The sequence below is a fragment of the Acartia tonsa genome, chromosome 3 (assembly GCF_053477335.1).
Source record: "Acartia tonsa isolate MP-2025a chromosome 3, ASM5347733v1, whole genome shotgun sequence".
Classification (NCBI taxonomy): domain Eukaryota; kingdom Metazoa; phylum Arthropoda; class Copepoda; order Calanoida; family Acartiidae; genus Acartia; species Acartia tonsa.
This window is the reverse complement of record NC_137262.1, coordinates 8764655-8785846: the sequence shown is the minus strand read 5'-3', so window position 1 is coordinate 8785846 and position 21192 is coordinate 8764655. Positions and strand designations below refer to the sequence as shown.

The following is a 21192-nucleotide window of genomic DNA, read 5'->3' as shown; positions in this document are numbered from 1 at the left end:
ATATTAAAATCTAAAAAGTATTAAAAGCTTTGTTCATATAGAGACAACACTTATAAAAAAAATAGAGAAACAATTATATTGACAAATGTGTATCAGCATATTTGATGAAGTCCAAAAATATCTGTTTAAACTTCTTTCTCTTTATATCTTATTTATAGATACGCTTCGCTACATTACAATCATATAATTTTAAAAATCGAATTGATATGTACAATGGGATACATATTTAAAATATATAGTCAAGTATAAATAGGTTTTATTTATGGAACTACGGCCTATCCGGTATAAATTATAAGAGTCTTTAAAATAAATCTATCGAAAAGTAAAATTCAAAACAATAAAGATTTAATTATAAATTTTATTAAAGTTTCTTACATAAGTATTTTATTACATAATTTCAAATAAGTAAAAACTTAATTTGGTCAAACTAGATCAACTGTAATTGTAAGTAAATTTAGGTTATAAACCCCAGTTCTGGGTCTTCTCAATTTCTTCTCCATTCAATGTACTAAAAAATATTCATAATAATCATCAAAACCTAATCTTAAAGTTAAAGAGTAGGTGAATAATCTGGAAACTAGCTCTAGAAGTCAGCGAATGGGAAAATAGTCGAGAGACAATCTGCCAATAATATTGGTTAGAAAAAGTACAAATTTTGGAACTAAAGGACAGTACACCTTATTTCATTCAAATAAGGAGTTTGCTATAAATAGTTTAAATTCTATGGATTAAGCTTTCTAAAAAATTCTTCCATCTTATTTCATGCAAATATATTTAAAATATCTTAATAGAAAAGATCGTTTACAACTAATATACATAAAATGGCTTCTCTTAGAATCCCTTTGATGGATTGAAGAACTAGATTGACGATCTATACTACAATATCTATTTACTAGAAATGGAAAATTAACATGAAGGAAGGGGAAAGTACAGAGGTTCGTGTAAGCTTGTTAAATTTAAAATAAAAAGCTAAAAATTAAAAGCTACAGCCAGAAAAGGCTTTAAGGAGTGTCTCTACGAAAAAAACTTTAATACCTTAACATCCAAGATTTGATGTATTCGTGATTCTCTTGAAGAACTTCTTCAGTGTCTCTTGAACACAACATGCCGAGCCCACTCTAAAAATTGACAGAGGTTGAACACCCAAGTATAATACAGAATTTAAATACTCCAATTAAATACTTCAGTAGAAGTTAATAGACTATTCATTAGTGTGGCCCAAATGAAGGTCTAAATCGCTTTTTAATGTGCGTTATGTAAAAATAGGTTATGTATTGTTTGTAGATTTTAGCCCTATAAATGATTTTAAGAAAAAATCTATTGCTATCTCGTCAAATGCATATTTATTTTCACCTTTAATTCCTCAAATTATGAAAGCCTTACACCAGATATAAAGCAAAACATCAAATTTTCTGTCTGTTTACAAACATTGAAATAAAATATTAAAATCACCAGGAATAAACATATGAAGAAAGTATAAAAATTAATTTGTGTACAATTACAATAATTTGGGAAAGCTAATTCATACTGCAAAATTATTGAAGAAAAATAATTAAAGATAAGCCTTACTCTTTATTCCTGGTTTAATAAAAAACAATCAAATTATTTTTTGCAATATAAATTTTTTTATTAGTATGCTTTTTTTTAAAGTTGAATATGAGAATAAGTATATTACATATTTTTTTACCTTCATTTAATTTTTTATTTAAGTAAATTGTCTCTTTATTGGCGACAATGTCTGTTGAGCCATGAAATTTATTAACACTTTTTCCTATTTTATGTCTTTAAAATGTATATTTTTTAGAGTTTTTCATCATTTCTCTTCTCATAAGACTAATAGCTACTGTTTTAGTTCAATTTCTTACACAAATTATCAATTTAAATAAAACAATGTTTTTAGACGTTTTTCGGAATTATTCGGCAGGAATGGCGGTTCTGCCTACTTTTTATGATTGCTTTATATTTGAACTCTTGTTACATTATTTTATGTTGGCAGTTCTTTAATTATTTCTTGTTAAAATCATGAAAATATGAAGTTTTTGATAAAAAGCTTAAGATTGAAATTTCGAGATCAATTTTCATTGTAGAGAGGTCTAGTTTTCACTAAAAGGTCTACATTTGGGCCGGTAACAACTTCAAGGTATCCGCAAATTGATATGGTAAAGATTTAAAAATTCATGTTTTTTTTGGGCCAGTCTACTATTCATATACTTTAGTACCCAAGAAACCTGTATTGCAACTAAAGTATATTTAATCTAGGGATAAGTTACAAAGATCTTATTAGATGCAGATAGAAATCCTGATACTATTCAACCAAGACGAGAATTAAGGGGGGGTTTTTAATGCAACCATCTCGTTATCAGTGATTAAATGGCACTTAGAATTCGAATTTCGATCAGAAATTTTGCATGAATAATCCTTGGTAGGTCTATTTTCCCTAAATCGAACAAAAAGTTGGAAAAGTAACGGCTGGCGTCTCAGCCGTTTAGCCATTTTTTGGTTATTTTCAAGGCAAATCATCACAAAACCTATCTCCACATAATACTCTTTGCTGCTCCAAAACGTTTTAAACGGTTCTAGCCGACAGTTGCTAGTACTAGAAATCTAAAAATGTCTTTTAAATCATTTACCTACCAAGGATTACTCATGCAAAATTTCAGATCGAAATTAGAATTCTAAGTGCCATTTATACATCGATTACGAGATGGTTGCATTAACCCCCCCCCCCCTTTTTTGTTTCAAACTCATGACTTTATGAGGATTCTGCATGTAAAGTTGTTATCAGCCAGCTTAATTGTATTACCTTATATAGATCATTCTCCATTAGTAAAGGAACATCAGTATGTACAAGATGAACAAATATATTACCTTGTATAGATCATTCTCCATTAGTAGAGGAGCATCAGTATGTACAAGATAAACAATTATATTACCTTGTATAGATCATTCTCCATTAGTAGAGAGGCATCAGTATGTACAAGATGAACAATTATATTACCTTGTATAGATCATTCTCCATTAGTAGAGGAGCATCAGTATGTACAAGATGAACAATTATATTGCCTTGTATAGATCATTCTCCATTAGTAGAGGAGCATCAGTATGTACAAGATGAATAATTATATTACCTTGTATAGATCATTCTCCATTAGTAAAAGAGCATCAGTATGTACAAGATGAACAATTATATTGCCTTGTATAGATCATTCTCCATTAGTAGAGGAGCATCAGTATGTACAAGATGAATAATTATATTACCTTGTATAGATCATTCTCCATTAGTAAAAGAGCATCAGTATGTACAAGATGAACAATTATATTACCTTGTATAGATCATTCTCCATTAGTAAAGGAGCATCAGTATGTACAAGATGAACAATTATATTACCTTGTATAGGTTATTCTCCATTAGTAAAGGAGCATCAGTATGTACAAGATGAACAATTATATTACCTTGTATAGATCATTCTCCATTAGTAAAGGAGCATCAGTATGTACAAGATGAACAATTATATTACCTTGTATAGATTATTCTCCATTAGTAAAGAAGCATCAGTATGTACAAGATGTACAATTATATTACTTTATATAGATCATTCTCCATTAGTAGAGGAGCATCAGTATGTACAAGATGAACAATTATATTACCTTATATAGATCATTCTCCATTAGTAGAGGAGCATCAGTATGTACAAGATGAACAGCACCATGAAGAACCTTCGCGTTCACGTCGGTACAAACCTCTTGGACCTATAATAGATGATCAGTTTTATAAACCAAAATAAGAGTTAGTTTCTTAAAAAGTAGGTTATTATAGCTTTAATGCATTTTTAGAGGAAAACAATATTGGAAGTCAAAAAAATAAGAAATTTGGTAAATAAAATACAGATTAGTTAAAATTCGCTGAACACTAAATTGGTAAAGGGAGGAGCAGGTTGCGCTAAAAATCCGTAAAGGTTTTAAGTTAAAAACAGTAGTAGAACGAAACAAAATTTTGTTAACTTAAAAAAAATTGTCTATAGTTCTTTTTATAAGAAATACACTTATTTAGTATTTTTAAGCCTTAAAACTCACACCTTTACGGATTTTTAGCACAACCTACGCCTTCCTTTAGTAGGATTCTACTTCATTCCTAGATTAAGAATACCCCTAGAGGCTAGTAGCTATATAAAGAACCTTGAGGCTAGAGGTAAAGTAAAAGAACAGCAATAAAACGCAAAGGAAAAGATTACCTTATTAACATTCTTCTCATGTGCAAATTTTTCGTTGTGTATAAGTAGAACTGGTTGGTTTACACTAAAAATAAACAAAATTGGTGCAATACCGAACAGTCTAAATAAAGTTATACGAAACAAATAGAATAAAGTAACCATCAAGTTATATTTTTCCAGTATGGCTTCGAAACCGATTAATATTCGTAGGATTAAAACCGGTTCAGTTACACTGAAAAGTCCTATAGCATTGTATATTTAACGAATATTACAATAACAATTATAAATTTTAAAAAAGTTTTTTTAGCCCCAAATACTAAGAATAATTTTTCTCGTATTCATTCGAATCCGGTGGATAGGAACCGGTTCTCATCAATACGAAAAAACTATGTCTAGCATCGTATTATATCCAGTTTTCTACGAATATAGAAATGTACAATCATAAGATTAAAACCAGTTTTTTTAGCCCGTGCCTTCGGCATCTCGGGGCTAAAAAACTGGTTTTAATCTTATAATTGTACATTCTATATCCGCGGAAAGCCGTTTATAATACGATGCGAGAAATAACTATTCTCGTATTCATTTGAATCTGGTGGATAGGAACCGGTTCTCATCCATACGAAAAAAACTATGTCTAGCATCGTATTATATCCAGCTTTCTACGAATATAAAAATGTACAATCATAAGATTAAAACCAGTTTCTTTAACCATAAATTGTTCATTCTATATCCTCGGAAAGCTGTATATAATACGATGAAAGAAATAACTATTACCTAAATTGTAGTTTGCTAACTGGAAACATCCAGGGGTCCATGCAAATTACTCCCTGAAAATTAATTGTAACATTTAAGATTATTTTCAAACATTTTAAAAACTACGACCAAAGTGTTTTACTTATGTTCAACAAACTCCCTTTACACTTTTTTTGTGCACCATAAGTCGACTGTCAACACTTTGATTAAACGGCCTTTGTACTGGAAGACCTATATTGAATAGAATACCATAGTGCAGCTTGAATAGAAACCAATCATTGGGCAGTAATTTTGCAAATTAATTACTTTTAAAAGTGGAAATAACTTTTTAGTGAACATTTTTAAAGATGTAATTAAAGTGCAACTTAAGTCAGTGTCAAAATCCTGGTCCTTTATCTCTTCTAATCATTAATCTAGTAGAAGATTTTAAGAAGCTAAAGTTACCTTAATAAGTTCGTTTCTACTAGCAGTTAATAATGCTGTACAGCCACCGAAAGAGTGGCCCATCATGTAAATTTTATCCATGTCAAGTCGTCCTGAAACAATACAAAATACTATTAGCGAATTGTCCTAATAATGAAACAAATATTGATAAAATTAAAGTTAAGTAAGCGGACTAATAGAGTTAATAGTTGCTTAAACAAAATCTTTTTTTAAACTGCTGAGTAAATCATATTTCCTTTAAGCAATAAAATATGAAATAAAACTAACTTAAAATGTTTTTTTTTAAATACTACTATAGATCAAAAGAATCAGTAATTGATATGCAGGAAATATTTTAATCCAACTTAAACCGCAATAACAGTGTCGAGAAGCCTCACTATTAAAAGGGGCTTTAGTTTATACCTGCGAAATTAGATAAACTATGTCCTTGTTCAGTATTCAGAATATTTACAGGTTCAATGCCATTATTTAAACTAAAATAAAATAATAATTTTTAAGGAAAATAATCTATTTAAAACACAAAAAGATCTTAAAACTTTATCCTTTATAAAGTAACAGGATGTTTATTTCGAAGGATCCCGCTAGCCGCTGAACTGATATGGTTAATTTTCACAGAGTAGCTTCTGATAGGTCCAGGGAAGGTTTATAACTATTTTGGAAGAGGTTACCTCCACCCTCCCAAGAGAGGTCGCCTCTAGAAAAAATTATCCCACATTTTATTTTTTTACTTTTAAAGACTAAAATTGTAGGGATATTGCCCCCCCCTTCCCCACAAAAAAATCAAATTTTTTGCTAAAGGCCTCTAAGGGGACCGCAGGTAAAAGCATAACTTTGATTAGTGTTAAATTCAAATTAAAATTCTAAACATTTTATTTAAAAATCAGAAAATACAGGAAAATATAAAGGGAAAAGTAGGTTGCGGGTAAAATCCGTAAAGGTTGTGAGTTTTAAGTTAAAAACAGTAGTAGAACGATAAAAAGTTATGTTAATTTTTTTTTTTTAATTTTGTCCATTCTTTTCAATAAGAAATACACCTATTTAGTGAATATTATCGTTCTACTACCATTTTTAAGCCTTAGAACACACACCTTTACAGATTTTACCCGCAACCTACATTTACCCTTTTAAAAAGTTTACAGAAGCCTCGTTATACACGCCAGCCAAAAAACTAACTTACTTTTGAAGCAACTTAATACACCCTTCAGCCTCCTGGGCACGCTGTAGAATTTGTCTACTCCTAATAGTTTCCTCACAATCGGTTGGCTCTAGTTGAAGATGTACAATCTGAAAATAAACAAAATTTAAACCTAAGTTAATAGATATAGAATTTGTGGATATTGTGACAAAGGAATTTTGTCTTCAATTTAGGTTGCTAATATAATACTCATATATTGGTCAATACGTTCCCTCGTGGTAAAGGGATGGGGTTAACACTATAAGGGAAGGGGATTGAGAGTATAGTTATATTAGCCAGCAGAGAGAAATATTTTATCAGATTGTGCATAGATAAAATATCCACGTATAATTAATACTTTTATGTTGAAGGTCATGCGTAGATTTTGCATACTTGTAGATTTTCTGAATAGTAGAAATTCTGAAAAGGTCTATTCTTAACAGTTCTAATTAATTGTTAAGAAAACAGATCATAATTTTGAAGAAATTTATTTTATTAAATAAAACTTTTTCTTATTTAAAGAGTAAATGTATTTTTAAGGGCAAATACAAATATTTTAAAAATAATTTAATTAAGCAATAAAGCATACAGTTAAAGAAATGAAAAATTCAGTTTTATTGAGATAAAAATAAACTTACCTGCTCCATTTTCCCATCCTGGAAGAATTTGGAATGGCAGGCAGATCCATCTCTGTGCTCCACAGCAGCTACAATGTAACCTTCACTGCACAGGTCATAACAGATCTAATAATCATAAATTATTTTACTTTTTACCTACAATTTGGAAAGAAAAGGAAGTTTAATTGACAATTTTATATGTAAAAATGTTATGTTAGATATATTTATGGCAGTTTCTTTAAGTATGACTATTTTTGGCAGAGAATTTTACATTTGACAAATAAACATCTAGCTGTATTTCTGCCGGTTGTAAAAACACCATGATCCCGCACTAACATTTAGAAATACTATTAAAAAACATTGATGAATATATTAAGAAAACAATTCCAACTGATTAAAACAGTTTCAAAAAATCCTTAAATGAAAAGATACAAAAATGTTAATGCTAATCTTTCCATTGTTTTAAAATTCAATGCGAAAAATATATTACCTTTGAATAAGCATATCTGTTGCAACCCATTCCATGAGAGAACACTACAACTGGCCATTTACCACTGAAAACAAGGAATTTAAAATTTAAAACAAAAAGTGGTCTACGAACTACGAAAAAAATGCTTAGGCATTTTAATTAATTTTTTTTAGACATAAAAAAGTAGAAAATTGTTGTTATAGGATACAATCAGAATAAGCTAAAGACTTTTTCATATTTAGATATTATCATTTAAATGCTTTGTTGAAGATTAGAAATATACATTTGACTTTACTAGACCTTTAGAATTAAAAACTTTTTCAAAATCCTGCAGTTTGAATTTAACCCTAAGCTTTATAAAACTTTTAAATATATATCAAATAATCTCCAAAATGTTCAAAATAATAACCTGGGAGGGGCAACAGGCTGGGCCTGATGTACAACTGGAATCTTTGTATTCTTGCACATGAAGTTCCAACCAATACTGAAGATTGGATTGAATCCCCAGGAGCAAAATCGATCCAGGAATTTTCCAAAACCTAGATAATCAAAAGATTTAAATACATACTAGCGGCTTCGCCCCTAGCCTCTAGGGGCTTTGCCCCAAGAGGTAATTAATGAAAAAAATTAAGTACCTGTGGAGATGCCCCCACTCCACCACTAATTTTAAACAATTACAAAAAAATCGGAAGGGATTTTTTTCATTTTTTGGGGGGTTGTGGGTATCCCACCCTCCAAGAAAATATACTAAAACCGCCACAGGACCAGTAGTTATATTCCCTGAAGAGTAGAATCCGAACGGTTCAGTGATTACCGAAATCTTAGGGGACGGACGGACAGACAGACATCATTCTACTTTGTATTATAGACTAGCGACTGCGTCCCTAGCATCTAGGGGCTCTAAAGAATATGAAAGGTCAGAAAAATAGACTAAAACCATACCTACCCAGACTTTTTATAAAAATAAAATAGCCTAAAACCATCCCGAGACCTATAAGTAGCTTCAATGTAAAGGAGGACAATATCGGTTCAGTGGTTAGCGAGATCCTTCGCTACAGACAAAAAGAGTTTGTTACTTTATATATTAGGATAGAGGGGTGTCAGCGCCCAACTTGAAGAAATTTGGTAGGATAGTCTTTTCAGTCAGTTACCCCCATAAGATTACAAACCCTCGAGGGAATACCTATGCACACATTGTATTAATAGTTGCAGAGTTTTTTTTGGGCAATTATTTCATTCACATAGCCCTTAAAAATATATATAGTATACGGAATTATTGTTACAGGGGAATGTTTCTGTTAATTGAAGTTGATAATTTATAGTCTTCAGATATTAGTCAAAACGTTCCTCTATGATGATGGGAGTGGATGGGGTAAAGTAAATATAGGGAGGGAGTTAAAATATAAGACAGCTGAGAACAAACAAAAACTTTATTGAAGAATCTCAAACAATATCCACGTATTCTACATCTATTTCCGTAATCTATACTACAGAACAGAAATCTTGCAAAACAATCACGAAACCTTTGCGAATAAAAAAATATTGGATATGTTACCTTTCGTGGCAACGCCTCTTAAGGGGCGATTCGTCATATTTTCAGAATGGCTTTAGATAGGTCATTTTAGATTAGGTTATGTGAATGCCTCGCAGAGTTAGGCAATTGTCCACGCAGCGTTAGAGCCCCCCCCCCCATCCACAGGGGCTATAAATAGGAGAAAAGCTACTGTAAAACGCTACGAAGAAACGACCCTCATGGGGCGTTGCCACGAAAGGGACTATACCCAAAATATTAAAATGTACCTAGAAGTCCATATTCTGAATTGTGTGCCCATGATGGCCAGTGGTGGATTTGTGCTTTGATAAAATCAATAAAGCCATGCTAAAATAAAACAATTTTTAAATACTAAGAAATACGACAATCAATATAATACACAAAGGGGGGGGGGGGGTTTAATGCAACCATCTCGTAATCAGTGAGCAAATGGCACTTAGAATTCGAATTTCGATCTAAACTTTTGCATGAGTAATCCTTTGTAGGTCTATTTTCCCTAAATCGAACAAAAAGTTGGAAAAGTAACGGCTAACGGCTGGCGGCTCAGCAGTTTTGCCATTTTTTGGATATCTATAGTACAAATTATTCACGAAACCTATCTCCACCTTATTCTCGTTGCTACTCCAAAACGCTATCAAACGGTTCTAGACGGTAGCTGTTGGTACTAGAAGTTTCAAAAATGGTTATTGCTATTATTTAACATGAATTAAACCAAAAATATGTTTTAAATAGTTGATTCCTACGTAATTGATGATGAATTTACCCTGAAAATAGGCAAAAAACGGCTAAACGGCTGAGCTGCCAGCCGTTACTTTTCCAACTTTTTGTTCGATTTAGGGAAAATAGACCTACCAAGGATTACTCATGCAAAAGTTTAGATCGAAATTCGAATTTAGGGAAAATAGACCTACCAAGGATTACTCATGCAAAATTTTAGATGGAAATTCGAATTCTAAGTGCCATTTGCTCACTGATTACGAGATGGTTGCATTAAACCCCCCCCCCCCCCACCTTATATTAACTATTGGAGGAAAAAAAACTTGACACAACTCAATCCTATTTCAGCTGCGACTTAAAAATTGGATATATTCAGTATTATCCAATCTCAAATCTTTAAGAATAACATCAGAGTAAAACATTAAAAGGGGAAGGGGTTAGAGAACTTTATCCACTTGATCCAAACGTCCTTGTGCAGACAATTGAGTCATTAAAAAATCAACCAAAGGTGTCGAGAATATTAACACAGTCAAGTAGCAGAAAACAATTTGCTAGCAAACAAAAAAGGTCATTAAAAATGGGAGGGAGGGAGTTCTGTAAATACTGTAGATCTGCTAAAACAACAATTTTCTAGACTTTATTTTTGATAGTTCACATAATTTTATCTATAACTAAACAAGGATGACAACATCCATAAGTAGCGAGGCTCAAAAATTATAAACGCATAGCGTGAATAAATTTACTAGAGCTGTGTCATCCAATATATTTGATGAATTAGGGAACTGACGTAAACTTCAAAATCACGCAACCTTTAAAACACGAAAAATTAAAATCTATGAATCGATCCAGCACCACAATTAATGGACAAATCTTAATGAAACTTTATGGAAATATGTAGAATATGAGCATATCTATCCCTGATGATTTCAGTAGTCAATCCTGAATAGGAATGGAGAAAACCACGAAAACTTAGAAATCTAGGAATCGATCTAGCACCCTTAATGAACAAACCTTAATAAAACTTAAAAATATGTAGAATGTAAATTTAATTAATCCCTGACAATTTCAGCCCTCTATCTTGAAAAGGGATTGAAAAAAAATCACGAAAATTGAAAATCTAGGAAACGATCTAGCATCCCAAACAGACAGATGTACAAAACAATGTATAAATTAGATAAGCATATGTCAAAGGAATCTACACTAAAAAAATTCAGCTATCTTGAATAGGAGCAGAGAAAATCACGTTTCCCCCAACTAAGACAGACTGATTATAATAGAGTAGCTACGCAACTAAAAAATACTTAACCTTAGTATCATGGCTACTCCAAATGTGGCATCTTTCTGGTAAATCTGTGTGCTTCTGCATTGTTGGATAAAATAACCTACGACACAAACTTAATTTAGAATAGCTTTTTAAAGAAAGGGGTGCTAAAAGAAAAATTTAAGCCTAAAATTATTGACTTAGACTGGATAACATCTATAGGACGGAATCAGGTATAATATAGGTAATTAATTGGAGATCTACAGACAACCAACTCTTTGATTGCACGACCTTTGTCTGGAAGACTTAACTATATTGTAATAAGGTACGCAAAGGTAATTGAACGATTATTTTCGCGCATTATAAACAGCACCAGGAACCACTTTTGACGTCCTTTATTATGACGCAGGGTTAACCTAAAAATTGAACCAATGACTTTCTAGACAAAGAGTGGCTGCGCTATGCTACGGCCAAAGGTAGATAGATATAAATCCTTCGACTCTAAAAATAACAGAATTATTACTGCTGGTGGTAGTTTACCTTAAATAGTCAGACTGTGCTGGGAGGCCTTCTGTCATAATATCTACATAGCCGACCTTAAATACAATTCATTTCATACAAGTAAAAAAGGTAAACATAACAAATATCCTCTAATTTTTCTATAAAGACACATATACATCCCTCTAAAAATAAATATCCAATTTCTGCATAGAATGACGAGAAATTTTCTTTAAAATTATTCCATTAGGTGTTTTAATTATGTAATACTGGTTAATTGACAACATTGAAACTTTAAATTTCATAAATCAACATTTAAGTAACAATTTGCGTGAAATAACCTAACAAATATGTTAACAAACAAGGTAACAAAAATTTATGGCGCAAGAATTGGTACCTCATATTTGCCAGCAGGCTCTGGCAACCAGCTTGTTTCTTTCAGGTAGTTGGAAATTTCGTCAAGTTTATACAGCATTCTCTACAATAGAATAAACTACATGTGCAAGAAATCCCTACAATTTATCCGAACCAGCATATCTGACTCGAAGTTGGCCTAAGTGGACACTTATAATTTATTTCATTTCGGAAAACAAATTATTTAATTTGAAATAAGAGTAGACTAAAGACATTTCAAACATAAAATATCACAAACATATTTTTATACTCGAAAAAAAAAGCAAACATGTATGAAATAAAGATTTTCAGGTAACGCTTATAGAGTTGTTACAGGAATCACCAGACAACGTTATAAATAGTTAGAACACTTCAAACATTTAGAAATTAAATATTAGAGTGATCCGTTATGAACAAACCATAATTTTAGAAAAGCTTTGCTGACAAAACTAATTACTAAAGCTTACCTCTAATAGCCCTAACAATAATACAATAAAATCTAAAACTGAAGCAAGCACTTCACAGGACGACCGTGGTCACTAGACTAACCTAATTGCTGTACATTTCAACATATTGTAACAAGTTTTTAGAAATAAAATTAATATACTTTTTAGATTTTTTTATTCCTTTTAATGATAAAAGTATACACCTAAAAGTACAATTATGCAGTAGATTACATTTTACTTTTAATTCATTCGTTTTTACTTAGCAGGATTGTCGATATTTCTTGGGGGTTCTCAATAATATGGTTAAAAAATAAAATAAAATGATTTGAATTGCAAATAATTTCTTTAAATTTTACATAGTTGTCCTTAAAAATGCATTTGCATTCCAAAATCTCAAAAAGGTCATGTTTGCCAGGGATCTAAAGGGATAAGACAATAGCCAATAAATATATGTACATCCCCAATGATGATACACAAAAGTTTCCCTTCTGTTGATTAAAATAAGTGGTTGAAAAGTTTGAACACTCAACAACCAATCAAAATTCACTGAAGTCCTCAAAGATAATTAGCCTACGAATAAAATGGTATTATAAAACTTTGGGGACTAAGGTAATAAACAGTCCATGGTCCCCTCTCTCTCTGAATGTTTGCAATTCAAGGCAACAAAAAAAATTGAAAAGAAAGTTAAAAGATGAAAATACACAAATACATCAAAGCAAGTATAAATACTCAATACAATTGTCTCTTTTATCCATTCTTTACACTCAAAAATATACTTTGTATTCAAACAAGAAAATTTTACGAAGATAAAATATCTATGTCAATTTTTAAAAGAATTATTATTGGAGGGATAAGACAATGAACAATAAATTAAACTTTCCCCCCCAATATTAAAAAATATCATTATTTGTACTTCAGAAGTAATTTAAATAATCATTAATTTAACTACCTGAACATACATAAAATTTTAATTTAAATTTGTTTTTCTAAAATACAATTGCAATTATTCTAGCGCCCGACGTAGAAATAGAGGTTACTATTAATATATTTCCATATGGCACAATCTTATATGAATATGAATAATACATAATTTATGTTATATTATGATAGCACATACAATTAAAGGGGGTTTTTATGGACTTTTATGTCCTGACCTTCGAAGTCGTTTTATTGTGGTTTACTTTCACGGACTGGGGAAGTGTTAAAATGATAAAAATTAGCAATTCTGCCCAACAATTGGTTGTCTACAACTACATGTATGTTATGGTATTTCTTAAGTAGCGTAGCTACTATATATCTAGGGACTGTCCGTTTATACTAATGCCAGTCTAAGTTACTTTATAAAGCTTGTAATTTTGCTAAAATTTATTCATTTTACTAAATAAAATTTGTGGAAATTTTGAAAATCCTAAATTCCTGAGTTATATATAAGAAGGGGTCGGATATGAAAATACTGAAGGGGTATTTGAATATTCTTTTAACTGCCCATGCATGATTAAACATATACATTAGAAGCGCGATTATTTTATAACATTAGACGTAAAGGTTTTCAATCAATATAATTCAAAAGATTAGTTCTTTTTTGTCTGTAATTGAAATGTAATGTGTTTGTCATGTTTAACTTGAACGTACTTCTTACTGGTAGTAAATTTATAGTTGCTACGCTTTCTATATCGTACCTTATTGATACATGAATCATAATGCAAAGTATTTAGTCAATAGGACAATTCTAACATGCTTAAATTAACAATAAGAGCTAACTGTTACGAATGGACAGACGCTTATTATAGAAAAATTTAGATGTCAATTCAATTTATTGTGTAACTCTTAAACAATTACCGGATATATGTTTGGACACCCAGCATAATTAACCAACCAATCAAAACTCAGTTGAAGTCCCCAAAGTTGTTTCGCAAACAAATCAGAAAACGTTATTATAAAACTTTGGGGACTAGTGTGATAAACAGCCCCATGTCCCCTCCCTCCCTAGGACAACTAGAAGCTTATATACAATCCTAATAAACAACCTGTATTCAAGTATTAAAATAATCTACGCAGAATTTTGTTGGGCTTCGCTTTTAGGAATGTTATCATCCTTGGTGGAATTATGATTATATCCTTATACTAAAGTAACAGGATGTCTGTGTGTTTGTACTGAAGGACCTCGCTAACCGCTAAACCGATCGGGTTCTCCTTAACAGGATAGCTTCTCATAGGTCCCGAGAAGGTTTATAACTATTGTTTGGGAGGGTACCACCACCCTCCCAAGAGAAATCACCCCTAGAAGAAAATTACCCCCCCTAGAAGAAAATAACCCCCCCCCCTCAAAAAAAAAAATTAAAATTTTTTAAAACTAAAATTAAAACCCACCCCTCCAAAAAAAATTCCTTCCCCCCAAATTTTTTTTTACTTTTTCTTTTAAAACCTAGAATAATAGATTAGACTCTCCCCTCCTTAAGTGCCTCTAGAGGCCTCTAGGGGCGTAACCGCTAGTTATTATATAAAGTAGTAAGGTTCTTATTGTCTGTAGCTTAAGATTTCGATAACTACTGAACCAAATGATTTCTCCATTTTAAGAAAGCTTCTTACAGGTCAATGGATGGTTTAAGGCTATTTAATTTATATATTTAAGTTTTATTTCAGTCCAATTTCCTTACTCCTTCTAATACAGAGCTCCTAGATGCTAGGAGCGCAGCTGCTAATTATAAATTTACTTATCTTTGAATCTTGAATCAAAGTAAAAACAATTTCAATATCATGGTTCAACTATTAGGAGAAATTTTAATAAAAATATCTTGCTGAGAAAATAAATCTACCAGATTTTGGATTTAAACAAATGGATTTCGGTGGCTGTTCTTTGAAATTATAACTTGCGGCTGCGCTCTTAGTATCTTAGGGGCTCTGTTTTCCAAGGCTTAGTTGCGGTCTAAATTAAATAACGTAGTAGCATAAAACCAACCCAATAAATATTAAATTAATTTTCTGCTTATTAAGTTTAACACTCTACAATAGACCATTTTCGTTTGTTGAATTAGGAGATTCGTTTTTGTGGATGTTGTCATCCTTGTTCTACAAAATATTACTCTCTGAGTATAAACCCATATTGGAACAATAAATTGTTCAACCTTGATTTTCATGATAACATCTATCTCTAGAAAATATACATATTTATTATTTATATAACCAATAACAAATCAATAGAAATTTTTAAATATTTTAGTACATTTTCAAGCCAAAAGGTATTTTCCCCGTAAAAAAATATTTTTTTTACCTTTAACCTTTAAGGCACAGGCTCTATATCCGCGGAAAGCCGTTTATAATACGATGCGAGAAATAACTATTATTATTTATATAACCAATAACAAATCAATAGAAATTTTAAAATATTTTGGTACATTTTCATACCAGAAGGGATTTCTCCAGTAAAAAATATTTTTTTTCCTTCAACCTGTTCAAAGGTTAGTTGTTATTTTTGTGCTATTTGAAGTAGCGAAGCCACCATATAATTAACTTTGTCTGTCCATCCGTCAGTCATTCGGTCACTCAGTCAGTCCATAACGTAATATGGATAAAATGTGATTTTTTTCGGCTGTTATCAAAGATAGACAGCTATTTTTAGTGAAGATTCCCTTTTCATAGTTGTGATAACTATAACTCACTTGTTCCATTCAATGATATTTGTGCTTGGCTACCTATGAATGTTGTCATTCTTGTTCACAAAATTACACACCAATTAACAGCGAAGCTTCACTTTATTTGTATGTACTGCAGTCAATCTATGACGGATAGCTTCTATTCTTGGTCCTAGGACAAAGGTGGGAGTGGACACTTAACCTTACCTAACTTATTTTAGACCATATTTTAGGTTTTTAAATGCTTAACCGGGGGGCCTATTTGTATATTCATACTCCTGCGTTTGTCCACTCCGACGTTTGGGACTCCTCCGTTTGTCCTAGAACCCACTATTGTTGATTAAGGCATGATAGAATTGTACTATTGATTATAAACTTTACATAATAATTACTCTAACTGTTACAGATATTATAAATTTCTAAACAAAGAGACGGACACACCGACATGTGATTTCTAGAGTAGCTACGAACCTGTAAGAAATGCATACCAGCTATTTCTATATTTCTTCTGATCATGTTTTATGTTAGATAGTGCTATATTATTGCATTTTAAAATCACGCAACCTGGATAGAAAAAGTTTAAGAAGGTATGAAATAAAATGCCAATAATTATAGTATTTGTAAATTTGTCAAAGAAGATAAATTTTTGTGAAAGTCGAGTTTCTTGTGGTAAATGAATGCAATAATGTGCATTATTATTTATGTTAATTGTTATTTTGTTATTATAAATAAAGCTCAGAAATCAAGAATTATATTATGCAGCACAGTCAAACAAGTACAATTCAATTCAAAAGCAGCATTGAAATTTTTTATTACATGTTTTATTTCGTCAAAAAAATAAATATATAAAAGTCAGTAATAAAATAAAATAAATAAACCAATAAATTTGCATGTTGACAAAATGCAACCAGTGAAAGGGATGGCTTGTTATAATAAACTAGCGGCTTCGCCCTTCGCTTTGCCTCTAGAGGGTTGATCAAACCAATTTTTCGTAATTAAGATTTTAAAAAAATCTAAAAAAAAATTTTTTTTTTGGGGGGGGGAGGAATTTTTTTTGCATGGGGGGGCCTGGGCCCCGGGGGGGGGTAGTCGAGCCCACTATTTTAATTTTAATTTAAGAAGAAATTTTTTTTATTTTTTGGGGGGGGTATATTTATTTTTTTGGGGGGTTGGGGGTGTCCCACCCCTCAAGAAAATAGTTATAAACCTTCCCGGGACCTATGAGAAGCTACCCTGTAAAGGAAATCCCGATCGGGTTAGCGGTTAGCGAGATCCTTCTCTACAAACAAACAAACAGACAAACAGAAACAAAGACACAGAGACATCGTTCTACTTTTTATTATAGAATTGATGTAAAATCGTATTAGGATCTAGTGCAGTTCACAGTAAAATGTTCCTGGTAACGATTATTTCCAAAAAATCTATGAAATTTAGAGGCTGCTAGATGCCAAATAGCTGAACGTACATATCATACCCGCATACCGTTTTTAGCCGCATAAAAATGCCTAAAAATAATCTGGAATAGCAAAGATCCAATGATGCACAGGGAAAGCTTAGAAGTAAATATAAGGAGGAAAAGCATACTTTAATTACGAAGCACAGTTTTTAAAATGATTTTAACGATATCAACATCTTTATGATTCCATTCCTATTATTTTTGTATTAAACTTTTTGTTTCTAAAATTATTCAACGTTCAAAACCACAAAAATATTTTGAAACACACAAATTGAAGATGCTACTTAAAAGATCCCCCCACCCCTCTTTTTAACATCTTTTTGTTTTTAAACTCATCCCTCCTCTTATCTCTCTCTCTCTCTCTCTCTCTCTCTCTCTCTCTCTCTCTCTCTCTCTCTCTCTCTCTCTCTCTCTCTCTTTCTCTCTCTCTCTCTCTCTCTCTCTCTCTCTCTCTATCTCTCTCTAACTAACAAACCTTTTAACGCCCTGACTACGATATATGTATTATGTATGTATGAGATTCTAAGGATATTTAGTTTGTAGCAAAGATCAACAGTAAGATTTGAGTGTGCGCCCGTGCACGCGCGTCTGTCTGTCTGTCCTTCCCATCCTAGCGTTGCCGGCGAATCGGTGAGCGATCTACGCGGGGCCTGTACGCAGAATACGCAGCTTTGAATCGGATTATTTGACGCAAAACATCTTCTCACGTTTGCGTATTTCTTATCAGTTGCGTATGGATACGGATGGTGATACTAAGTGAATTATGTTAAATTTTTTTTCAAATAATTTTATTATTAAATTGTGACATTTAAAGACTTAAATATCAATAAAATTTAGTGTTCATTAAAAAATATAATAAAAAGTGTTATTTTATAAATTGGTAAGACTTAAATGGTGATATTTTATGTAATTTGAATAAAAGTTACCAATACAAAATGATTTACATTAACACTGCTATTCAAAATATATGCAAGTTCAAATTCAAAATAAATTCATGATCATATTTTTTTCATACCTAGGTCATATTTTCAAAGACACATATTTTTAAAAGCGAAGCTTTTCTATAATTAGGGTCGGTCCGTACGTCCGTGACAAACAAATTTTTATGTGATCTAATTATCCGATTGATCTGATTTTTGGTATATTGATTTCTGGGACAACAAAGTACAATACTATAGGCAAAGCAACTATATAATCAAGTCCTAAAAATGTAAGTATGTCCATAAATATTATCCTGTATCAAGCAGTTTTTCAACAAATAAACTTACAATTTTGCTTTGAAATTTTTAATCCTTAAAATAAAGTAAAAGGATTTTGGTCTGTCTGTGTGTCTGTTTGTCTGTTTGTTTGTACCGAATGATCTCGGTAACCGCTGAACCGATATGGTTCACCTTAACAGGGTAGCTTCTCATAGATCCCGGGAAGGTTTATAACTATTTTGGGGGAGGGTACAAACAACCTCCCAAGAGAAATCACAATAAATCGAAATTTTTTATTTTAAGTGACTTGAAAAGAAACTTGAAAGCAACATAGCTAGGTATCGGAGAGACTTGAACAAAAAACATTAAAAGTGCCACTAGAGGCCTCTAGCCGCTAGTTAGTGATAAATTGAGAGAAATATTGGTTTAAAATTAGGAATGCGAAGGAAAATAATTTACTTTTGTGGATAGTATAATGTTAAAATCAGACAATTATCTATATAACTTAATTTTATGCCTTTACATATTAAGATAATAAAAGTTATCAAGTATTTGGTTTAATGATTTTTCTTGATAACTATTTTAATACATATGTATGTATATATGATAATGTTTACATTTAAATTCTACGTAATGAGAATTTACCCAATTGCAAGTTTGTAAGTTTGATAGTTCATAAATTTTACATTTTAATCTGTACGACGCGATGTAAGAAAATTTTCACTACTTGTTAATCACTTTTACTGTTCCTTATACAGAACTAATGTCCTTTAATGAATAAAGCGATTTGTTATGTTTAGGTGCTTAAATTTTTACTGAACATACAGATTAGATTTTGATGAACTTTTTTTTAGGAAAAATTAGGTTTGAAAGTTATAGATAAAATAAAATAGAAGACTGTACCTTTAGATAAATAAGATTTATATTACTTAATTCATCCTCCCTTTACAGTAATGATTCTAAATGAAATATTTAGGGCGTGCACGCGCATTTCATTGGGTAAATATTTACAGAGTACTAATTCATAAATCATGCCCTTTAATAAGTTATCAAAGTTTATTTACATTTATATGTTTATATGGAATTGGGTGATTTTAACGTCATGCAAGTACTTCGAAAAATTGGCTTTGCCCAGCTCAGATACCATAAATTAGTCTTCAGCTAATTATTTATGAAGTAGTTTCTGCCTTAGTTGATTTTTCCCCCAATGAATTTAGGTCAGGGTTGATATTAATTTATCGACCATTGTCCTATTAGTTTAAGTGTCGTAAAATTAAAAATTTGACAAACTATAGAAAACTATATGGTGAAAAAGGATGATTCTGTCGTAAAATGTCCACAAAATTGATCTGATAAATATAGAATTATTTTAATACCCAACTAGTGGTTTAGCTCCTTGCATATAGGGGCTCTGTATGCAAAGGATGAAGGAGTAAGCTAAAAAATAGCCTAAAACCATTAAAGGACCATTATAAAGCTTCTCTAAATTGGAGAACCCAATCCGATGCCCCCCAAAAATAACAAAAATATGCATAGTTTCTACGCTTTAAAAAAAAACTGGCCTTTTGTATGAAATTGATTCGTGATGTTTTGAATTCCAAATTTGACAAATAGTTGTATAAATGTTGACATAATATATTTGAATTATACTGTTATATGCTCTGATGCGGTACGATATACAATATGTGAAGGGTGATACAATATTTTTAAAGAAAATATACCATAAAAACGAAAAGTGTTTTGCGTTTTTTTAAGGGAAAAGTGATAAGCCTGAAAGTCGATATAAATCGTATCTATTGATGTTAACCTAGGCACATGGCCTTTCTCTATAAATTCATATTTCTAACTTTTATACATGGCATGATTCTATTACCTAAAGAACAACTGGTTGGGGGCTGTAAACCTGTGTGGTACTATCACTAGAGGGCTTTTGTAACTTTTACATAACCTAACCTAAAATAAGCATAAAAAACACGTATTTTCTTTGTCTTTTTGTGGTCCAAATGCTTTTTTGGGGAAACCACTGCTTTTTCGTTATATGACATAGGATGAATAATTATTAAAAGTAAAATTAAGTTTTTCTATTTACTTCATAAGATTGAAAATTGTGCAAAAAACAATTAAAAGGATGTGTTTCTTTCTTTATTTTATTTAAAGTTAGTATGCTTTTCAACCTTTCTTTCTCATTGTTTTGTAGCCCGACTTAAGCACCTCTTGAATGTGCGGAGAAGAGTAAACGATATTCGTGAGTAACTGAGTCCAACTGTCCACTACCCCAAAAAAGGATATCGCACCAAAACATCTTTATTTACTGTTAAAAATATGGGCGGGTTCCATCACTTTCAATATGGATCACAAAAAAAAACAATT

At 31.4% G+C, this 21192-nt stretch overlaps 1 protein-coding gene across 1 annotated transcript; it reads right to left on the bottom strand.

Moving 5' to 3' along the window:
* Positions 1–344: 344 nt before the first annotated feature.
* On the bottom strand, positions 345–12751 carry LOC145313220 (platelet-activating factor acetylhydrolase 2, cytoplasmic-like). The gene is made up of 16 exons (XM_080152518.1): positions 12557–12751; positions 12094–12174; positions 11739–11794; positions 11244–11319; positions 9469–9547; positions 8078–8207; positions 7690–7753; positions 7221–7325; positions 6586–6692; positions 5811–5881; positions 5409–5500; positions 4986–5038; positions 4233–4296; positions 3649–3750; positions 1036–1118; positions 345–508 (listed from the first exon to the last, which is right to left on the bottom strand). Exons 2-16 carry the CDS (start codon positions 12169–12171, stop codon positions 460–462), a joined length of 1209 nt encoding a protein of 402 aa, XP_080008644.1. The 5' UTR covers positions 12172–12174; positions 12557–12751; the 3' UTR covers positions 345–459.
* Between the last annotated feature and the right edge of the window lie 8441 nt (positions 12752–21192).

What these genes read in the sequence shown, in the direction of transcription:
- LOC145313220 (XM_080152518.1), bottom strand. Translation starts at nt 12,171, where the DNA reads ATGCTGTATAAACTTGACGAAATTTCCAACTACCTGAAAGAAACAAGC. An exon ending in GCACAGTCTGACTATTTAAG is followed by an intron (nt 11,320 to 11,738) that starts GTAAACTACCAC and finishes TTTGTGTCGTAG; the next exon opens with GTTATTTTATCCAACAATGC. An exon ending in TGGAGAATGATCTATATAAG is followed by an intron (nt 1,119 to 3,648) that starts GTAATATAATTG and finishes GTCAATTTTTAG; the next exon opens with AGTGGGCTCGGCATGTTGTG.